Genomic DNA, 23,227 nt, shown 5'->3' on the forward strand with positions numbered 1-23,227 from the left:
ACCCATTAAGTAATTTTGATATTTGTATAACTCCCCCAATGTGCAAGCCTGCTGCTTGCATCAGAGCATAGGGCTGTCAACCCCTTAACACTAAGGTAACGCAAATATGCGTCCTTCAGGTTCAAGGTGTTGTACCGGGGTGATGCCGGCAGCTGCAAGCATCACCCCAGTACCATTTTCTAGAGCGGACGGTCGGCTTTCTTGTGATAACGACTGATGCGGCTAAGCAGCCGCTCGGCTGTTATCACAAGCAGCGAAAGGGGACACCTCTCCGCGCAGGTAACATAGTTTGTCGCCATTCCACAAGTGTGCGCCATTTTAAAGCATGACATGTTGGGTATCTATTTACTCGGTCTAACATCATCTTTCACATAATACAAAAAAATTGGGCTAACTTTAATCTTGTTTTTTTTTTTTTTTTTAATTTATGAAAGTGTATTTCTTCAAAGAAAATAGCATTTGAAAGACCGCTGTGCAAATACAGTGCGACATAAAATGTTGCAACGATCGCCATTTTATTCTCTAGGGTCTCTGCTAAAAATATATGTTTGAGGGGTTCTAAGTAATTTTCTAGAAAAAAATACTAATTTTAACTTGTTAGTAACCAGTGTCAGAAAAAGGCTTAGGCATGAAGGGGTTAATAGATGTACTAAGGAATTGGGCGTTGCTGTTTTTTGAAGCTTTTTTAGAGCACCATGCCTTCTCTTCCAACAATCCATCATCTGTTTGCATTGTTCAATATAAATGGTGCGCTTTTCAATTCTTATGTAAATTCACTTGGTGACAAATGAATGGTGATGTGAGTTAACTAGTCAAAGGGTTAAATGAATATAAACCACAAATTAGTGCTAATACCTGAGGTTCAAATGACCAATTAACAAAAGCAACAGTGTGCAAAAATGGAATGAAATACAAATACAAAGTGTGATAAAATAAGGATCCAACAGTCCAAAATGTGGAGAGGATGATCCTCTTCAATGGTGTTCAAATAAATATTGAATACAGGTGATGTGAAAAGTCCAGTAAAACAATTAAGTGAGCTCCAATCCCAGAAGCCGACTCCTTAGTGGAAACGCGTAGCGGGAGCAAGCTGCGCTGTCACACGCCACAGACCGCACTGCAGGCGACCGTGAATTTTAAAGTGCACTGTCCTCAATCGTATCTACCAAATTGATGTGCAAGGATGATTGGAGCATGAGCTGCACCTAAGTCTTGGGCAAGTCTACTTTTTACCTGCTTTTACCAGCCTCCATTTATTTTATACATATATTGCGGATGAAACTGTGTGAGTGGAAAGCCATCCATCCCCATTGGAGGAGAAGGCATCAGCGCCAACACTTTACATCAGTGATTGTCAAGCCGATTTTTCTTATATATTCGGTAAGAGGCCAATATTGTTTTTGCACTGGTGGTCTGTGCACGTTTGGAGGTGACCAATACATGGATACGTTTATGCTGTAACAACAGGAATATACTTATTGCACTTAGCTTTTTTACGCCGGGTAAGGAGGAATTTCACCAGGTGGAGGGATATTCCAGTCACATTCACTTAATTGTTAATTGTTTTACTGGACTTTTCACATCACCTGTATTCAATATTTATTTGAACACCATTGAAGAGGATCATCCTCTCCACATTTTGGACTGTTGGATCCTTATTTTATCACACTTTGTATTTGTATTTCATTCCATGTTTACACACTGTTGCTTTTGTTAATTGGTCATTTGAACCTCAGGTATTAGCACTAATTTGTGGTTTATATTCATTTAACCCTTTGACTGGTTAACTCACATCACCATTCATTTGTCACCAAGTGAATTTACAGAAGAATTGAAAAGCGCACCATTTATATTTAACACATCATTTTACACATTCTGGGAGCAGCCTTTCACACATCAGCGCACCCTTCTTTCTTATCAATTATTATCTGTTTGCATTGCATAAAGCAAGGTATGTAATATGTAAAGTCTTTGATTAAATATTTCATTACCATGTAGATTAAGGCCCCTTTCACACATAGGAGTCTGTTGGCAGACTCCGTTTATCTCAGCGGGGGATCGATCAGCCAATCCCCGCTGAGCAGGCGGATGGCAGCTGTATCTCCGCGCTGTGTGCGGAGACAGAGCTGTCAGGTCCCTGCTGTTCTTTATGGGGGAATCAAATGGGAACGGACCGTCTGTCTGTTCTCACCCGATCCCATCCGATCCACTGGACGGATGGAAAATAGGGTTTCCATTCGTCCAGATTTGACGGACAGGATCAGATCGGATGTCAGCGGACATGTCTCCGCTGACATCCAATGCCCCATATAGATGCATGGGGCATACGTTCAGATTAGCCTGTCCGCCTGTGTGAAAGGGGCCTAAAGGGGAAAGAAGAAACAAGAAAAGGAAAAAGCTAAACCGATTAAACTTCTGCTTTTTTAATTAAAAAAAATCAAAATCATGCTTTATAATCTTGCTGGGTTTTTTTTTTTCAGGCAATTGGAGCTTGCAGCAATCAAAGATGTGCTAAAAAATTACAGAAGGCACCATGATAGCCTGGTGCAGTGGATAGAGGCAACTAAAGCACAGCAGGAAATGATGAAACCAGGGCAGTCAGAGGACAGAAGAATCTTGTCAGAGCAACTCAATCAACAAATGGTAAACCTCTTTTAACACAGGAGAAATCTAAAACTTTGTATCTTTTTTATGAATTGGGGAAAATGTAGCCCACAGCTACATGTCAGATTTGGTTGTTTTGAACACAAAAAACTATATACAGACAGTTCCCGAGTTACAAACATGCGATTTACATACAACTAATTTTTTATGAACAGATGTAGTGTGAAGTCCTGAAAACCACCGAGTGGCACTTGCTGCTCTTGGCATGCTGCCACCTACTGCCCGGCAGACCTCTCAGTCAGCAAGCCCACATCACTACTTCATGGCCAGTTAACTCTTTCCCTATGCTATCTAAAACTTTAAATAATTTTTTGGCTGGGGTTACACTAAAAAAAAAAAATGTTCTATCTTGCATATAAATTTAACTTAAGAACAAACCTACAGAACCTATCTTGTTCATAATCTGGGGACTGCCTGTACTTATTTCCAGCAGAATGACTTTCTGTTGATTAGCTTCAAAATGGCTTTGCCAGTAAAGGTTCATACTTTAGCTGCTACTTCAGTATGTTACACACATTTGAATATCAAAACAAAAGGTTTGCTTATATTCTTTTCCCAGGCACTGATACCTTTCAGGCTGCAATACATAGGGGGGATTTTACTTAAACGTGCACACAGAATCTGGTGCAGCTGTGCATAGTAACCAATCCGCTTCTAACTTCAGATTGTTCAATTAAGCGTTGACAATAAGAGTTGGTTCACACTGGGGCGGCATGACTCTGTACTACTTCGGGGGCAACTTGTGCATTCCCATGCACCACGACTTCGGAGCGACTTGCAGGGACTTCACATAATGGAAGTCTATGCAAGTCGCTCCGAGGTCGCCCGAAGTAGTACAGGACCCTTTTTCTAAGTCGGAGCGACTTGTTAGAACGGGTCCTGTAGCAGTCAATGGACCGTGAGGGAGCGCGACTTGTCAGGCTGACAAGTCGCGCTAGTGTGAATCGAGTCTAAAACTTAGACTTTGATTAGTTAATATGAGCACCTGGACCATATTCTGCGTGTACCTGCTTTAGTAAATCTCCCCCGTAGTATCACAATAGAATGAAAGTGTTTTACACCTTTATAAAGCAAATCTCCATTAGTTTAGTGACTTATATTAAAGCACTGTGTCAATACTTGATCATATACTTATATTTTCCCTTCTAAGGCTCTAGTCGCTGAAATAGAGCAGAATCGGTCGCGTCTGGATGAATGTCAGACCCTTTCACAGCAGTATTCCATTTCTGTAAAGGTTAGTGACTTAAAATCTAACACACTGCTCAGTCTGTCTGAATGTTTTTTTAAGTTCTGCGTGATCAACCTAGATTATATGCGAGATGTAATGAGCCATTTCTAGATCTATTTAAAAAATTTTATTTATTTTTTCTGACACAGGACTATGAACTGCAGCTGATGACCTATAAGGCTTTTGTAGAATCCCAACAGAAGTCTCCAATGAAAAGAAGACGGATGTTGTCATCTTCAGACATAATAACTCAAGAAGTAAGCAGAAGCAGCTGCTACTATGTTTTATGTTTGTTTTTCCTCATTCTATGAATGACTCTACACTGACCTAATTTCTTTCACAGTTCATGGATTTGCGTACCCGTTACACTGCTCTGGTGACTTTGACTACTCAGCATGTGAAATACATCAGTGACTCTCTGCGGAGATTAGAGGACGAAGAGGTAAATTACGCCTTGTAGACTAACGTTTCTTTTTATTTAAAGTTTGTTACCCCAACATTTTAAATTCCTGATATGTACCTTCTGTACCATGTACTTATATGAAAAGGTATCCTGTTCTCTTTGTATTGCTTTCTTTGTGTGAAATCTTCGGTGTTCTTGCCAGTCCTTCTGCTTTCCTATTAAAAACGGACCACACTAAGCAGGAGAGCACACCTTGGTCAGTCCTCTAGCTATGCTGGGAACTCAACTTGTACTGACTGGAATCCCCCCCCGCCACAGCCTTTCACTGGGAAGCTCAGTGTGCTGCTGTGTCTTCTCCCCCAGCAGAGAACAGAGGGAATGCGGGGAAAAAGGCATTTATAATTTTTAAAATCTATACTCAAATGTTTTGCCTTTCATTTCTAATTTAAATGGAATGGGTTGTTTTACTTGTTTTACAAGGTGATCGTTTACAATCACTTAAATTATATGGTAAAGTGGTAGTAAATTCTTGAGAGCAAAATCAAATTAAATGGTCCGCCTGCAAGTTTAAGTCATTATGACAGACTTGCCTACAGATAGAGCCCTCCACGCTTCCATCTTCCCCCAGTCTTCCTTATGATTTTCGTATTTTTGGCCGCACCGAGGTGACATCACTCCTGTGCATGCGTGCAAAAGTCCCATCACCTTGTCGCACTGTGGGCTGTATATGTGGTCTGAGCTGTGCTGTGGCTCAGGTCACATTACCTCCTGACAGACATGGGGGGAATATATGACAAAAGAGACCTCTAGGTCTTACTAACTTTACTACCACTTTAAGGTTAGTTCATCTGTTATTTTTAATTCTTTTTACAATTTTCCCTAGACTGGATATGTTTTTTTGTATCTCTACAGAAAGTTATTGAGGAAGAAAAGGAAAAGCAGGTTGAAGGTTTGAAACAGCTTGCTGGCTGGGTAGCAGGAATTGCTCAGGTTGTATCAAGTGCACGATGTGTGGACAGTGCTGATCTAAAGAAATCCATATCAGAAAAACAGGTACATAAATAGCAGACTGTGTCATTTCTTATGCCAATAAATTCACTGTTAGCTCAACATACAGCATTTTATTAAGGTTTAAAGTTTGAATAGTTTAGTTTGAAAAGATTAGTTTGTTATCCTGTCTTAAGATAGTATGAGGAAATATACTACCTCTAAAAGAGAGGAAATCCCCTTTAATTTGTTGCCACTGGAACACATTTGTCGAATGGGATTTCCCCCTTCATGCCTATTCTAGACGCAACACAAAATTCTTCTCTCACTTTTAATTCTTTTTGGCAACTATCATCAGGACAGAGACCCAGACTGAATAAAAGTCTGACAGAGGCTCTAACCCTTTCCAACTCCACTAGAAAGGCTAAATAAAAACATAACTGGTCATTAGATACAGTTTTATAGTATTTTTTGTTTTCCCGTGTTCATTTTAATGCATACTGGAGAATGTTGAGAAACTTATCAATCTTTTTTTTTAGTAGTCTTCCAATTTTATAAAGGAGTTTACTTGAAAAGATGGGAGCACCACACTTGATTGTACAGCCCATAAAAGATTTTATTCCACAACAAAAGCCACCACATTTTGGGGGCTAAACACTCCCTTTGTAACTCAAGTAGGCGTTACAGATAATGCAGGTTTTTGGGCAGAGAATCGCCTACCCATGGTGGTAGGAAAGCAATTCGAATCATCTATGGGCTGCTTTAGAAAGTACATTTTAAGACTTGGTATATTTAGGCAGATACCTTTCCCGGAGGCTTCTCAAGCCTTACACACATAGTTTCCTAGAATACTCATGCTATTTAACACCGAACCATTGAATTAGTATATCTAAATACTGTGGTTTTGTTTATGATACAGAATTAATGAAAATGATAAATGTTCATGGTCTGATAAGGATCCCTGTGGTGTAGCTTTGTTTTAAATTTCACATTTGGAACTAGAAGACAAAACCGTTGTTAATTTTGAATCAATTTCAATGTCCTTAAAATCTGTCTCTTAGGCTCTAAGTGCAGAGCTGCTCTCAAAAAAGGAGAACATTTCAGAAGCTGTGAAATCCATGCAGATCTTCCTGGCCAAGAATGGTGATAAGTAAGTACTGGGGTGCTTTGTCTAGTTCCCCTGTGTCTTGTACATAGAACTGTTCAATTTCAGTTTACATGTTTCCTGTCAACAGGTTGTCACCTGAGGAGAGGGAACAGATATCTACCCAGATCCAGGAATTAAAGGCAACATACAATCGACTTTGTGAAGAGTCTGGTAACCAGATACAGGAGCTTCATACTGAGCTTGCTCGGGAAGCTGAGCAAAAGGTAATATTCTTAGCACATTTCATTCATAAGCAGCAGTATGAATGTTTATATCTATCACATTATATCACATAGATGACATTTAGATGCTGAATTACCAGTTGGTTAACACAGCTGGGCTGTCATGTGTATGTTCTTATGTGCACAAGGAGAAGTGAGAGGTTCATTTATATCATGAATTTACTTTTTTTAGGAACCACTTCTGTTTTGGCTCTGAGTTACATTATAGAACTAGTACAGAGTCACTTAGATTCTGACTGTCCATTAAATCCATTCCATAGTTTTTGCATGAGAATTTTAATCCTTGATAATTTGGTGTCCTGTCACAAAGCATTTTAGTTTTATTGGATATTTTTTAAAGTCAACGACCACTTAATATTTGAACTAAAATATCCTAAATGTGCCTTGTGCAATATTGGGAGCAGTTCTGTAGTCGGATTATGATTTCTGCACCTCTCACTTTTCACATTGTTTTATCTTCTAAGTAGTTAAGTAGATTAAGTCAGATGGTATTTTGTTGGTCCTTCTCCGTGGACATTGTGTCAATCACACATCTTAACTGTTTGTCTTCACATTGTTTTAGCTGTCTTTATGTATGCATGTGACTGTCCAAATAGGCCATAAGTCTGCCATGGACTTCTAGGAATGTTTATTGTACTTTTAACCAATTTCTTGTTTGCTTTTAACAAATCTTGTACGTTGCAGCACAATTAACAAAGTGTAAAAGTTTTTTGTACTGAGCACGATGTGTCCTATTTATGTCTTAAAAATAATTAACTAGCATCCCTGCTTATCAGTTTAACTAACCAACCAGGGGGATACACATGATCCCCTGTGTCTCAAAACAAAAAAGAGGAGAGTGGAAGATCCCCGTATGTGGGGATTATGTTTTGCAAACAATGCTGGCATGCTGGACGCTAACACCAAAGCTTTTCCTGTGTGTTTCACATCTTCGCATAAGGTTCTCTTGTGTCTTGCGTTTCCATGGCTCTTCCCTCACCTCTGGTAAGTAAACACATTTTATGTTTATCTCTTTTCTTTGTTGCATATTATCTGGCTTCCCTTTTTTTTATGTTTTCTGATGAAATGCATGTAGGCACAAATTGTAAGACATTAAATTCAGCTAGTCAACTGCCAAACTTAGCAAGCTACTAAAGGTTTGTGCTATAGTGCCCTCTTGGATCTGATTTTTTTTTTTTTTTGCAAGAAATATGATTATTAAACTATAAGTTGCATGGTGTGACTGATCAAACAATTTATTTTACCTACGTTAAGCATCTGGTGGTGGGGTTTTGTTTTTTAATTTAATTACTAAGATTTATGCAATAATTATTTTTTTTCCTTTTGTGTTTTCCTTTTCAACCAATTATGTTCTAAATATAGTGCTGATTCCTGTTTTCTGCAGCTTAGCACTTAGCTGGTTGTGGTGCTTGCTACAGTTTCTATCCTGTTTCCTGTGTAGGCTTTGAAATGCATGGCATTTTCTTGTACCTTTATGGTGGTAGATTTACTTGCATTGTTGGTTCATCTTGAAATTCCTTTTCTTTTGTCTGCTACTATGTCTGTTCTTGTTGCCAAAGAGTCCAGGCCTTAACAAAGTTCTTCTATTCTTCTAGGAGTGCCTTGCTATTGCTGGAGTTATAGACCTGGATTCTATGGAAATCTTTCCAATTTTCTCGGCTATGCAGAAAGGTCTTATTGACCAAGATACTGGCCTCATACTTCTGGAAGTTCAGCTAGTCCTCACTGGCTCGGTTATCTCTGAAACTAATGAAAGACTAAAATTGGAAGAAGCACTTAACAGAAATTTAATTGATCTTCGATTATTCCATTGTCTTCAGGATTTGAGCAGAGCTAATTCATTGTTAGAAAAATATAAAACTGGAAAAGAAAGAATTCTGCCTCTCATTACAACTGCAAAAGAAGGGAAAATCAGTGAAAATGTTGCACTAAAAATACTACATGTTTACTTGGCATGTGGTGTGTTTAGATTAACTTCCACCGGTGAAGTGGATGCTTTAGATGAGCCCACTGTGTTGCTTGATAGTGGTCTGAAGGAAAAGTTGGAGACTTCACTAAAAAATGTGATTGACCCAAATACAGCAAAGCGAGTAAGTCTAGCTGAAATAATGGAGACATGCATTATTTATGAGTCTACTGGGCTGAGACTTCTTCCAGTTAAGCAATTAGCAGGTGGTGTTGTGTGTCTGAAATCAGGCAAAAAAGTTAGCATCTTCAATGCCATGCTGGAAGGACTCATTGATAGACAAGTAGCTGTAAGGCTGCTAGAGGCCCAGTTGTTTGCTGGGGGAATTGTGGATGTTAAAACTGGCCATAGACTTAGTGTGGATGAAGCATTAAGTTACCACCTGATGAACAAAGATATGGCTTGTGATCTGCTAAGAAGACAGCTTCAAGATGGGGGTATAATAGATGTCATAACTGGTAAAAGATTTTCATTGGATGAGGCAGTAAAACTCAACCTTGTTGCTCCAAAGCTAGCACTTCTTGTAATTGAGTCAATGTCTTCCTTTAGAGGCTTTCTTCGGCCAGAAACAGCTGAAGTCCTTTCAGTATCAGATGCCCTTCAGGATGGCATTGTTTCTAGCGACCTGGCTATGAAAAGTCTTGCCAACAGACACAGAATTCAATGCCCTTACATATCAGAAAACAGAGAAGTCATGTCTTGGGACAGTGCTATAAAGGGTGGTATTTTGAGTGAAAGCAGTGTCAAAATGTTAAGATCCATCACTATTCCTGATATAGCACACAGTCTGGCAGCAGAAAACATCAGAGAGTCTGGAGCTCAGCCAGTGCCGGTATCTGGAACTAGCAGTTTATATCCTGTTGATAGCACTGTTTGGAAAATGCACACACATTCAAAATCGGAGGATGAAGGAAAACTGATGTTTAATTTAAAGCACTTCAGTTACATAAACATTCATAATGGACAAAGAATGCTGCTTATTGACAGCAAAGAAAACCAAGCAGCTGAGTTATTCCTACGGGAGGATAGAAACCTTTCCAGTGAAGAATGTTTTGACATGAAAGACATTGCCAAGAAAAAGTGTCAAGATCAAGAGCAGACAAACCCTGGACTTCTGACTGCGATAGCAGACTTAAACTCAGACAGCGTGAATGAGCAAAAAACAAACTTATGTCTACCAGGAGGGGACAATGTGTCCTCAAGTCCAGGTTATCTCAAAGCATGTGAGGAAACAACTTCTGTGTTTCAAAATTTACTCCATGGTCAAGGTCAAGATGAACAAGCTATTTTACAGAATGTCGCTAATGGTAATTTGCAGGAAAATACTCAGATAACATATTTGGGAACCCTTAAAGAAGATAATATAGCTAAACCTGAGCTTTCTCTTCTTCCCAGTAGCAGCATTAATACTATATCATTGCCAGACATGTCTTCTGTTAGGAAGGCTTTAGCTGTTGACCAAAGACTGTTTGCATCATTGTCTGACAGTGTACCAGATGATACTGATTTCCCGATGGAAATTACATTTAGTAGTACAGGAACATCTGTCACAGAAGTCTCATCCATTTTAGATCCAGTGAATAAGACTGTTGCACCTCCAGTGATTACAAACCCACTTGAAACCATATTAGCATTCAAAGAAATGGATAATTCATTAGCTTTTGCAAATGTTGCTGCTGATGATTACCCCTCTGACATGGAAGAGGAGCATACTTTATCTATTTTGTCCGACCAGCTAATAAATGGAGGTATTGTTGATACAAATTCAGGATGTAGACTTCTCCTTAATGATGCTGTGGCTCTGGGTGTCATCTCTAGCCACACTGCTTTAAAGCTTATGGAGAGAATACGGCTGTTTTCAGGATTCTTTGACTCTCAAACATGTGAAGCGTTAACAATTCAGGAAGTGATAGATGAAGGCCTAATGGATGAAAATCTCCTACAAAAAGTTTTCACCTCTGACAAGTCCGTAAGTGGCATTGTGGATATTAAAAAAAACAAAGTTTATTCTGTGCAAGAGTCACTGAAATCTGGCCTCATTGATAAACACATAGCCAAAAAGATTTTAGAAGTTCAGGTCATCACTGGTGGTGTATGTGATGTGAAAAGGGGCAAAAGAATATCTGTCACACTAGCATCCAGTTCAAACTTGATAAATCCTTCTTACAAAGATGAACTTATTAAGTTAGAGAAAGTTTATAAAGGAAAAAGTACAGACAAAACAACCAAAGAAAAACTACTGGGCCTGCAGATAGAAACTACAGGGATCACAGATACAAAATCTAGGAAGTCCTTGTCTGTTGTAGAGGCAATCAGTCAACGTCTTATTAGCAGGCCTGATGCTATTCGTTTGTTAACCAAACAAATACAAGATGGAGGAGTCATACATCATTTATCAGGAATGAGGTTTTCTGTGATTGATTCTCTTAAACTTGGACTGATTGATCAGGATTTATTTGAGGAGCTCTCAGAGTTTGAATGTCTGTATCAGTCAGGGAACTTACAACCATCAAGAGGGAGCACTGAAGGAAGCCAAGGTGCTAATTACATAATTAAACAAGGCTCTAGACCAGAAAGCAATGTTTTACCTTACATAGACTTGTTGAAGAAATGTAAAATTGATGTTCAGACTGGACAAAAATATGTAGAGCTTGGTTTACTAGCAAAGCATGAATTTGAATCCCCATGTGCACCTAAAGATGGTGAATTCAAATTGTCATCTTCTGCATTTCCAGCAAAACAGCATGCAGAAGTTAAAAACATTTGTGACCTGCCAGTTGAAAGTCCAGATCACAGTGCTAAAGAGAGTTCTGATGATACAACTATTTCACTTGTTCATCAGAGTAAAGAGGCTCAATCCAAAGGTCACTTAACAGATTTAGAATACTTCAATGTGCCACCCAGAAAAGAAGCAGAGCTTAAAACCCAGAAGTCATGCATACCAAAGGATGCTCAAATTCTGGATGTTAAAACGTCCTCTTTAAAACCACAGGTGGATTTTAAGAAGGAACCATCAATAAGTGGCATCATTTCCTCTAGAGTTGGAATAAATAACACAAACATTATTGAAATAAATGAGCAAGACAAGTATATAAATGGCTCCTCTAAAGTCTGTGAAGAGAGATCGTCCCCATTCATTCAGACGCTAGTTGGTGAAATACAGCAAAATGCTGAATTAAAAATCAGTGCTGCTATGACTTTAAAAAAAACTTTGCTGGGCAGGGAATGTTTGGATAAGGCAGATGCCAAGAAAATTGATGATATAGAGGCAGAAGCAGACCAGTGGGCAATTGAAAGTACAAATTATAGCTCACTCACTTTGAAATCAGATTGCAACATACACTCTGAGGAAGTGATAACTGATTTTCATGGGAACAGAGTCCAAGATTTAATAAGGATTCGTGAACAAAGCTGGCAAGTTCAGACCCAGAATCCTCCCATTGATGAAGTCCCTATCAATTCGGACAAAGAAAAAGAAGAGAAAAATGTAGATAGTATTGAATGTGTTTCAGAAAAGCAAAGTATTCAAATGATTTTGCCAGATGTTGAAATTCCTTCTCAAGAAAACAATTTAATTTCTAGACAACAAAAGGGCATTTTAGATGAGATCCCAGTGGAGCCTGGATATTTTGCAGGATCAACAACAAATTGCCTTTTTAGTCAACAGGTTGCATTCATAGACCAAGATGTGGACATACAAGATCAGCCAACTTCAAAAAATAAAAAGGATGCCATCAGCAAAAATGGCTCACAGCCCCCTGTTAGTGTTTCTGATCATTCTAGCAAAAATGCAACTGCAGTTTTACAGCAAAAAGTGGTGATGACTTCCAGTCAGCCTGAACAAGACTCAAAGAAAACTTCTACACACAATGATGGTCAGCAGCAAGAGTCTAAAGGGAATAGTAGACTACAAAACATTGACCCATCTTCAGTAAAGGAAACCAGACAAAATGGGGAGAGATCAAATATATGGCAAGATAATCCCATACCTGCATCAGAACCTATTACCTCATCAACAAAAGAACACGGCAATTGTGAAATACAAGAATTGGGCACGCCATTGTCAGAGGAAACACCCAAGGTAATCAATCTTTTATAGTTGATAATTAGATTTTTGTAAATGTAGGTGCTTTGGACACATTTATTCATTCAAGTAGGTGTGCAAAGTTTTAAAAATAGCAGTCATTTGATTAAGGACTTTGGCTTGAAATTAAAGGACTAGTTCATCCATTATCTTAAAAAAACAAATGAAAAACCCTAGTCCCCTAAATACGCCAAGCTAAGGAATCCTATTAACCTCTTGCAGGAGCTTACATAAGCAGGTCAAAGACTGTTTGAATCTTGGGCGGTTCAGCAGGAACTAGCCGAGATTCAAACCATGTATGGGCAGGCTGATTGTACCCAAATTGACTGATCAACTTTGGTACAACCTGCCTGCTCGAGTTTACATGCAATTATTGCTAGAAGCTGTTACAGCCGCTAGCAATAATAACTGTGGCTGTGAAGGAAGGATTCCCCCATCAACACAGACACATGGTTGCAGGAAAGAAAATTGCTCCATCTATGGCTTTAGGCAGTATACAATTTTTTTTATACAATTCTCTTATTCAGTTTCCTTTAGATTTACCTTCAACTATGTAGTGCAAGGGCCTGCCTGATTGCATACAAATTGAAAATGTTTAGGTTTGACCTATTATATGGTTTTGGTAAGTCTAAAGGAAAATTGAACAAGAAAATTGTATAATGTCGCCAACCTTACCTTCTGTGATGGTGACAGCTTCCGGAGTCTGGTAAAATCTAGTGCTAGTCTAGACTGCCAATATATGCACTTTAACATCCCATAGAGTTGAAGAGGGGTGTACTTGTACTGTAGAAGTAATGCCCCATTCAAGTCTATGGGACGTTAGTGTGCAGGCATGGGCAGCCTGGCACAATATTTTTACCGGCCGGGATCAAGTCAATGTGCTAAGCTGATGCTGTTATAGGCAATAAGTACATACCTGTGAGAGTGGATGCTTCAGTTAAGTGTTTTTTAGGGGGTTAAGAAAGGGGGCTGTTTGGTGTGGGTTTTTTTTTTTTTTTTTATTATTTTTATACAGATGCATCTCATAAAATTAAAATATCATCAAAAAGTTTATTTCAGTAATTCAATTCAAAATGTGCAATTTGTATATTTTATATAGATATATAGTGATATATTTCAAGCATTTTTTTTTTTTTTTCGTTTTTAGGATTGTCTTACAGCTAGTAAAAACCCACAATTCAGTATCTTAGAAAATTGGAATATTATATAAGACCAATAAAAAAAGAAAGTATTTTTAATACAGAAATGTTGACTTACTGAAAAGTATGTCCATGTACAGTATAGTATGCACTCAATACTTGGTCGGGGCTCCTTTTGCATGAATTACTGCATCAATGCAGCATACCATGGAGACGAAGTCCCTCATCTTCCTCTTGACAATACCCCACTGATTCTCTATGGGGTTTAGGTCAGGCGAGGTTGCTGTCCAGTCAAACACAGTGATACCATGATTAATAAACCAGGTATTGGTAATTTGGCAGTGTTGGCAGGTGCCAAGTCCTGCTGGAAAATGAAATCCGCATCTCCATAAAGCTGGTCAGCAGAGGGAAGCATGCTCTAGAATTTCCTTAACCACTTGCCGACCGCCGCACGACTATCTACGTCGGCGGTCAGCCCCTCACAGGCAAAGTGACGTAGGGCTACGTCGCTTGCTTGTGAGGGTCTAGGGAGCGAGCGCGTGCCCCCGCGTGGTCACGGACCCCCCCCCGCGCGTGTGACCGGCGGACCCGATGTCCACCGGCCACTCTGCGATCGGCGGGGGAGAGGGAGAAAGTCAGGCGGCTTGTGTAAACAAGCCACCTGTCATTCTCCTCGGTGTAAAAACACTGATCACACGGATCTACTATGTAGATCCGTTGATCAGTGTCCTTACAGCTCAAGCCACAGCCAATCACAGTAGAAAGCACGCCCCTAGGGACACACACAGCCCCTCCCTCTCAAATAAAGTTAACCCCTTCACTACCAGTGTGTTTTTACAGTAACAGTGCATATGTATAGCACTGATTACTGCAGTAATGTCACTGGTAACCCCAAAAGTGTAAAAAATGTCAGTCAAGGGTCCGATCTGTCCGCCGCAATGTCGCAGTACCGCAAAAAAAATCGCAGATCGCCGCCATTACGCGTTAAAAAAAAAAAACAACAAAAAAAACAAAAATCTTTCCCTTTGTTAGTAAACGCGATAACTTTTACGCAAACCAATCAAAATACGCTTTTTGCGATTTTTTTTTTTTTTACCAAACATAGGTAGCATAAAACAAATTGGCCGAAAATGTTAAAAAATTTTGATTTTTACATTTTTTTTGGGGGGGAATTTCATATCAAAAAAGTGAAAAATATTGCTATTTTTGCAAAATGTACGCTCTTTTTTTGTTTATAGCGCATGATCAAAAAATCGCACAGCTGATCAAATACCACCAAAAGAAAGCTCTGTTTGTGGGAAAAAAAGGACGCCAAATTTGTTTAGGTACAGCGTCGCACGACCGCGCAATTGTCCGTTAAAGTCACGCAGTGCCGAATCGCAAAATACCCCCTGGTCAGGAAGGGGGTAAAATCTTCCGGGGCTTAAGTGGTTAAGAGGACTACACTGACTTTGGACTTGATAAAACACAGTGGACCAACACCAGCAGATGACATACAAAACAATCAAACACACTTGCGAGCAACCTATAGCTAATCTAAGCTTTATCGCCTGATATTTTCAGCAGCAAACACTTTTCACACTCCCATACTCTGTGCAAAGTAATTACAATTTAATCAATGTGCTGCGCTTCTAAACCAACCCTAAAACCTTCTAAACATACTATGCATCACTCTATAATGCACATATAACATCAAGTGCTTATGTAATAAATCCCTGTGTGCAAATAACAAAACAAATTATGTAAATATATAAAAAAATAAATATATACAATATTGTCAACTTCTTATCCCACATTAAGCCCACATTCACATTGGTCCAATTAGACGTGTTAAATTGGAGTCAATTGCCGGCAAAGGCACTGTCCGAATCAGTGGTGCGCCAACTTTGCAGTGTCGCACCGATTCCCAAAGGTAGTTTCTGCACTACTTTTGCGACTTCGGGGGGCGTTTTCAGTAGACATCTGTGCAGGAAACTGCACAGATGTCTGTGAAATCACCCCCAATGTCGGACTGAAAATGCTGGTTTGAAATCGTACGAGTTCAGCTGAACTTGCACGATTTTAAACAGGCCTCAGTGTGAACCTAGGCTAAATCACAACAATCCCAATATCAGTGTTCGTAAATAAAGTGACAAGTGAATATATATGAACCATACAGTCCTTGTTACATGGTATAACCTTAAAAGAATAACTATATTGAAAATCAAAAAATTGGAAAAACGATCCAATGTTAAATGGTGGTGTATGTGGTAACCACTCCTTCCGTGCAATCCCTGAAAAAACTAAACATTTAAAAAATGGTCCAATTTGAATTGTGTATGTGGTCACCACTCCTTCTGTGGAAAGGGGGGTATGCAAGGAAAAAGTGGGTATTGGTGCTGCTCTAACTGTTCCTAAGTGTATATATACTTAACAAAAACTGTGCTTATATGAAAAATACAAATATAATCCTAAAAATACATTCTAAAATATATGCAAATTAGCAAACCAGTTAATCTATGCAAATTATTCGTGGTGCAAATACGCAAAAAGTGTGGATGCTAAATACACTGTGCAGAAAATTCATAAATTGTGCTACAAATTATGGTAAAGTCCTGTGAGTAAAAAAAGTGCACTTTGTCCATAAATTCCACTCATGAGCTTGTTGCTCCTATTTAGTGCCACCGATGGGGTGCCTGGAGTAGTATAACTATATGAATATATATATTAAAAGAATGCAGTGGTCCTGGTATCTTCACTTGTGTCTCCCACCTGGCAGCTCACTCACCAGATTTCCTACACCTTACAACAGGGGTGTCTCGCTGTGTATGTGTATATTGGTTGGTGGTACTCTCCTTGGTTTCTTTATGCTCCCCCTCTTATGTTCTGGTATAGTGGCATCCTCCAAGTGGTCAATAAAATGAGAAAGATACAGCCCCCATAGTGTAAAACTGTTTAAGCAAGGTTTGTTATTAAAGGTATTGCACTTGCATAGAAAAAACAGTCACTCGCGTTTAATTCCAGGAAGTCCTGGACGCCATGCGCTCCAGGGACCCAAACCACAAAACGGGAAGTTGCGCAGTGACGCAAGGTACCTCCCTATGCGTTTTGTCACTCTGGCGTCATCGGGAGAGGCCGTGTGTGACTCTTTTTTTTTTTTTTTTCTATGTAAATGCAATACTTTTAATAATATACCTTACATAAACGGTTTTATGCTTTGGGGGATGTATCTTTCTCATTTTATTGACCAGTTGGAGGATGTCACTATACCAGAACGTAAGAGGGGGAGCAAAAGGAGACAGAGGAGAGTAACACCAACCAATATACACAGCGAGACACCCCTGTTGTAAGGAGTAGGAAATCTGGTGAGCGAGCTACCAGGTGGGGGAAACGAATGAAGACACCGGGACCACTGCGTGCTTTTGATATACATCTTCATCTACCACTCAAGGCGCCCCATAGGTGGCACTAAATAGGAGCAACATGCTTATGAGTGGAATTTATGGACACCGTGCACCTTTTTTTTACTCACAGGACTTTACCATAACTTGTAGCACAATGGATGAATTTTCTGCACAACTTATGAATTCTTTCACCACTGTATGAATTTTATTCTATTAATAATCTGTGCGTACTAATTCATTAATTTTCACTTTATTTAGCACTGGCAATTTTTGTGTATTTGCACCACTAATAATTTGCACAGATTAACTGGTTTGCCAATTTGCACATATTTTATGATGACGTGTTTTCAGGGTGATATACATTTGTATTTAAGTATTTTTCATATTAGCACAGTTTTTGTTATATATAAGTATATATACACACTTAGGAACAATTAGAACAGCGCCAATACCCACTTTTTCTTTGCATACTCCCTTTTCCATAGACACCACTTTGGCGGTCAGTCAAGGTGGGGGCAGCAGCCACAAAACAAGCAACTATCAGATCCATAGCGTGGAAAAACACATCTATAACATCACTCCTTCTGTGCAATCCTTAAAAGTACTCATCTACTACAACAAGTGAGAACACCCACTCGTGCTCCCCTTCTGAGTATGTTCCCACCTCTATGCCAGTGACCTCACAATTAAGTTTGATCAATGCTTGCTTTTTAGTCACCAGCGGACTAATGAGTAAGGATGTTCTGTCCCTCTTCAATCCCCATGGCTTTGACAATGTCTCTTACCATAGGATTCATATTCAGGGTGGCTGTAGTGCACCACTCTGACCTTGCTTAAAAAATAAATGCAGTATGTTGCCTCCGTGACCCCAGCCGCTCGTCTGCAATTCCTCCCGCTGGGTACACTCACAGTGTGGTTGTCCTTGCCCCTTCCCTATGCATTACACCACAGGGTCACGTGGCTTCCTCTGGGGTATTCTCTCAGAATCTCTCACACTGCATTGATGCAGTAATTCATGCAAAGGGAGCCCCTACCAAGAAGTATTGAGTGCATACTATACTGTACATAAACATACTTTTCAGTAAGCCAAATTTTCTGTATTAAAAATCTCTTTTTTATTGGTCCTATGTAATAATCAAATTTTCTAGGATACTGAATTTTGGGTTTTTACTAGCAGTAAGCCATAATCCTCAAAATTAAAAGAAAGAAATGCTTGCAATATATCACTCTGTGTGTAACGCATCTATTTAAAAATGTAAGTTTCACTTTTTGAATTGACTTACCGAAATAAATGTTTTGAATATATTCTAATTTTAAAGGATGCACCTGTAAAAAAATTAATGTTCTGTTCCTAAGCCCCTGTTCAGATTGGGCCGATTTGACAAGCGATTTGACATGTCAAATCGGAGCCCATTGCCGACCACGTCCGAATCGGTGTGACACCGACTTTGCGGCACCGCACTGATTCTAATATCAATAGACATCTGTGCATGAACCCGCATAGATGTCTTTCAAATTGCCCCCAAAGTTGGAATGAAATGCGGTTTGAAATCGTGTGAGTTCAGCTGAACTTGCACGATTTCAAACCCGCCCTCAGTGTGAACGAGGGCTTACATTTGTGACGGTCTTGTGCCTTCCCCAAACACAGTATACTCTTTCTTTATACTTGCATGTTTTACACTGCAATCCTAGTTATTTATGTAGCTTTTCATTTTGCATTCTAGCATTAGACTGTGAAATGGATATACGGTGTACACACTAAGGGTTTTTTTTGTTCAGCCCAGCGGACTGAATTAAAAAAAAAAAAAAAAAAAATGGACAGATTGCTCTCCTAACACAAGAGATAATAGTGCAGTGATCTTCCCTGCTGTGCAGTTGTGTTCTGACAGGGGGACTGCCCCCCGCCCAGGACACACTGATCAGCAATGGCAGCCAATCAGATGCCGGTCGGTTTGACAGCAGCTGAACAGGCTGCTGTATACACTGGCTGAATGTGGCCGGTTTCTGTTGAACCGTTCAATATTTGGCCCATGTGTACCAGCCTTTAAATTGTGCAATGATTTGCTTAGTAAACAAAAGGCAAGTTGATCTCAAGCTAAAAAGATTTTAGATTCTTTTCTTTAAGTCATCCCGATTGCCCTCCCTTATTTCTGTATCTGTTAAATTGCAGTGAAAGATCAATCCCCCCAGTACTAAATCACAATTGTCATGGGAAAAGGGGATCAAAATAATTGTACAGAAATAGCAATAGTTTATGGTTAAGGTAGAACTCAAGGAAAAGTGATATTCACATGGTTGAAATACATATGTAGTTTTGTAAATTGGACCAGCTATTGTGGGAATTCAGACTCCCCTCTGCTAGACAGTAGTATCACTTAATGGTTGTAGCCATGAAATTCATTCCTTTGTGCCACTTGGTCAACTGTACATCCAGACCTGCTCTGTTATAGAAAAGATAAAGTCTATTATAGAGTCGTTCTCTCTAAACTACATGTACCGTGAGCCACAAAGACAAATTTCAGAAACTGTATGTGCCATCTGTCTGACTAAAGTAAAAAAAATGTTGAAATCACAGTTACAATTGCTGTGTATTTGATCGTTCCTCTAGAGTGCTACTTTAACAATGACAGTTTGTACAGTTTTACAATGTTCTTTTTAAATTTGAATTGTCTGTAAATCAGTTAATTTTTTCCTAGTCTGTTATGTTCGCCATGTTTACATCTGGAACTCAGAATAATGGCTGTCTGTAAAAATTGTTGTTTAGACTTTTCAGGATGCACGGAGGAGACAAGCCTGTCTTGAACATGAAGAAAACCTTGTTTGTTTCCTATCAATGCTTCGAAACATAGAAATAAAACTTGGACCCCTGCATCATGTGTCACCAGGTCTTCAAGATGTTGAAGAGAAGCTAAGACAGGCAGAGGTATAATATTAATTGAGTTTTCCTATCACACCTATACATTTGTATGTGCTCACATAATGTTCTCTTCTAATAGTATACAATTAAAGTGATTCTAAACCTTTATGCGCTGCTCAAAAAAATTAAAGGAACACTTTTTTTATCAGAGTATAGCATCAAGTGAATTAAACTCCTGGCATATTGATCTAGTCAGTTAAGTTGCAAATGGGGTTGATAATCAGTTTCAGCTGCTTTGATGTTAAATTAACAGGGGCACTAGATGGGCAACAATGAGACAACCTTCAAAACAGAATGGTTTTACAGGCGGAGGCCTCTGAAATTTCTTCCCTACTCATCTTTTTTGACTGTTTTTCACTAGCTTTGCATTTAGCTAGGGTCAGTGTCACTACTGGTAGCATGAGGCGATACCTAGACCTTAGAGGTTGCACAGGCATTCCAACTCCTCCAAGATGGCACATCAATACACGTGCCATTGCCAGAAGGTTTGCTGTGTCTCCCACCACAGTCTCAAGAGCATGGAGGAGATTCCAGGAGACAGGCAGTTACTCTAAGAGAGCTGCACAAGGCTGTAGAAGGTCCTTAACCCATCAGCAGGACCAGTATCTGCTCCTTTGTGCAAGGAGGAACGGGATGAGCACTGCCAGAGTTCTACAAAATGACCTCCAGCAGGCCACTAGTGTGAATGTCACTGACCAAACAATCAAACTTCATGAGGGTGGCCCCATGCTCACTGCCTAGCACAGTGGAGCTTGATTGGTATTTGCCATTGAACACCAGCATTGGCAGATCCGCCACTGCCTCCCTGTGCTTTTCACAGATGAGGGCAGGTTCACCCTGAGCATGTGACAGACGTTAGAGGGTTTGGAGAAGCCATGGAGAACGTTATGCTGCATTGTAACATTGTTCAGCATGACCAGTTTGGTGGTGGTTGAGTGATGGTCTGAGGTGGCATATACATGGAGAGACGCACAGACCTCTACAGGCTAGACAATGGCACCTTAACTGCGATTAGTTATTAGGATGAAATCCTTAGACCCATTGTCAGACCCTATGCGAGTGCAGTGGGTCCTGGGTTCCTCCTTGTACACGACAATGCCCAGCTTTATGTGTCAGAGTATGCAGCCAGTTCCTGGAGGATGAAGGAATTGATACCATTGAATGGCCCCCACCCTCGTCTGACCTAAATCCAATAGAACAGTGGTCCTCAACTCTGGTCCTCGGGGCCCACTAACAGGCCAGGTTTGCAATATAACTAAATTACATCACAGGTGATCCCATTTGCTGTTCAGTGATTGCAGTACTCTAGTCTGCATCTCCCCAAGGTAATACTTAAAATCTGGCCTGTTAGTGGGCCCTGAGGACCAGGGTTGAGTACCACTGCAATAGAACACCTCAAGGACATTATGTTTTGGTCCATTTGACTCTGCCAGGTTTTCCTTCAGTCTGTTCAGGAGCATAGTGATGCCCTGGTCCAGATCTGGGAGGAAATGCCCCAGGACACCATCCGTAGTCTCAAAAGGAGCATGCCCTGACGTTGTCAGGCATGCATACAAGCACATGGGGGCCATACAAACTACTAAGTACCATTTTAAGTAGCTGCAATGAAATTTCAGCCTGCTGCATAATTTTTTTTACTTTGATTTTTGGGGTGTCTTTGAATTCAGCCCTCTGTAGTTGATCATTTTTGATTTCATTAAACGATGAGGTATCCTTTTTGTTCCTAGCACATTACCCAGTCCATATCCATATAGATATCCAGCAAGATTTTTTTCCCCATTGAAATCAAAGTGTTCCTTTAATTTTTTTTTTTTTTTTTTGAGCAGTGTACAATTAAAGTGATTAAAAAAATAATATACGTGCCTTAACTGCTCTGTGCAATAATTTTGCACAGTCCAGCCCTGAACTTCCTCTTCTGGGGTCCCCCCTGGCACCTCCTCTTTGGTTATTGCCCTCATAGGAAGCGGGCTTGATCCTGCTCTCTCATCACAGGATTTAATTGACGGCAGCAGGAGCCAATGGTTCCCACTGCTGCTTCTCTGTCCTGTGAGGAGAGCGAGAGAGCTGGAGAGAGAGAGCAATGTTCTTCGGCACAGTGCTGGATTGAGATCGAGATTGGGCTCGGGTCAGGATTTAGGGGGGCTGATGGTGATCTTGTTTATAGAAGGCTTTTTTTTTACCTTACGGCAGAGAATGTATTAAAGTAAAAAAAACCTTAGCGCTGGTTTACACTAGTGCGATGCCAGACATTGCATGTGATTCGCACAGCATTGCTGTGCAGATCACATGCGATGTCTGTGCAATGCGATTTCAGCCATACAAAATGTAAGGCTGAGATCGCATCGCTTTCGCACCAGAATGGTGCAGGACCCTTTTTTTGTTTTGCACTGGAATCAGATGACATGAGTGTTAACACCTGTTCGATCTGATTCCTGCACCATTTCACAGTTCGCACTGTGATCTGCGAACCAATCTGGGGCTGTCATTAACTTTACATTGTCACCCTTAGCGATTTGCAGATCTCAATGTGAACCACTGTGCAATTCTGGTGCGATGCGAAAATCGGCACTTATTTGCAGGGTTTCCCGCATCGCACCGGTGTGAATCGGTACTGAAGTCTTTAGAACGTCATAAAAGTGGTTGTAAACCCTCACATATACCAAGTGAAGTAAACCGCCTCAGGTGATATAGATGAAACAAATATTTCTACATAGGTTTTATTAATTTATCTGCAGTCTTACCCACTCTACACTTTTTCAGAAGTGCAGATTGTGTTAATAATCTTTTTTTTATCTGTCTCAGCACAGAGCAGAGGGTGGAGAGACTGCAGTTCACATCTGTGCATTTTATGCAAAGGGCCAGGGACCTTTTTCTGGTTGTTGGTTACATAGACTTCAAAGGATCAAAAACGTCCATTGAAAAATGCAAAGTGCACCTTGAATATGCAAATTGCATAGATGTGAACCAAGCCTTAGAGCTTTGGAAAGGTATAGGAAAACACTTCATATATATGTGCTTATTTTAAAATCATGACTGGGGTATACAACCACTTTAAGTCTATAATTCT

At 39.9% G+C, this 23,227-nt stretch overlaps 1 protein-coding gene across 14 annotated transcripts in view; it reads left to right on the top strand.

Annotated features, from left to right (window-relative positions):
- The window catches only part of MACF1 (microtubule actin crosslinking factor 1), a 483,848-nt gene that overhangs the window by 242,230 nt on the left and 218,391 nt on the right, over positions 1–23,227 (top strand). For 13 of the 14 annotated variants that reach the window (XM_082247546.1, XM_082247537.1, XM_082247539.1 and 10 more), the window contains 9 exons: positions 2,481–2,643; positions 3,815–3,898; positions 4,042–4,149; positions 4,236–4,334; positions 5,208–5,348; positions 6,344–6,432; positions 6,518–6,653; positions 8,267–12,718; positions 20,008–20,166. In XM_082247546.1, the coding sequence (XP_082103672.1) occupies positions 2,481–2,643; positions 3,815–3,898; positions 4,042–4,149; positions 4,236–4,334; positions 5,208–5,348; positions 6,344–6,432; positions 6,518–6,653; positions 8,267–12,718; positions 20,008–20,166 (5,431 nt within the window). The remainder of the gene's footprint in view (positions 1–2,480; positions 2,644–3,814; positions 3,899–4,041; positions 4,150–4,235; positions 4,335–5,207; positions 5,349–6,343; positions 6,433–6,517; positions 6,654–8,266; positions 12,719–20,007; positions 20,167–23,227) is intronic. The other variant, XM_082247536.1, reaches the window with a different exon arrangement.

The sequence above is a fragment of the Pelophylax lessonae genome (assembly GCF_965119305.1).
Source record: "Pelophylax lessonae genome assembly, chromosome: 2".
Classification (NCBI taxonomy): Eukaryota; Metazoa; Chordata; class Amphibia; order Anura; family Ranidae; genus Pelophylax; species Pelophylax lessonae.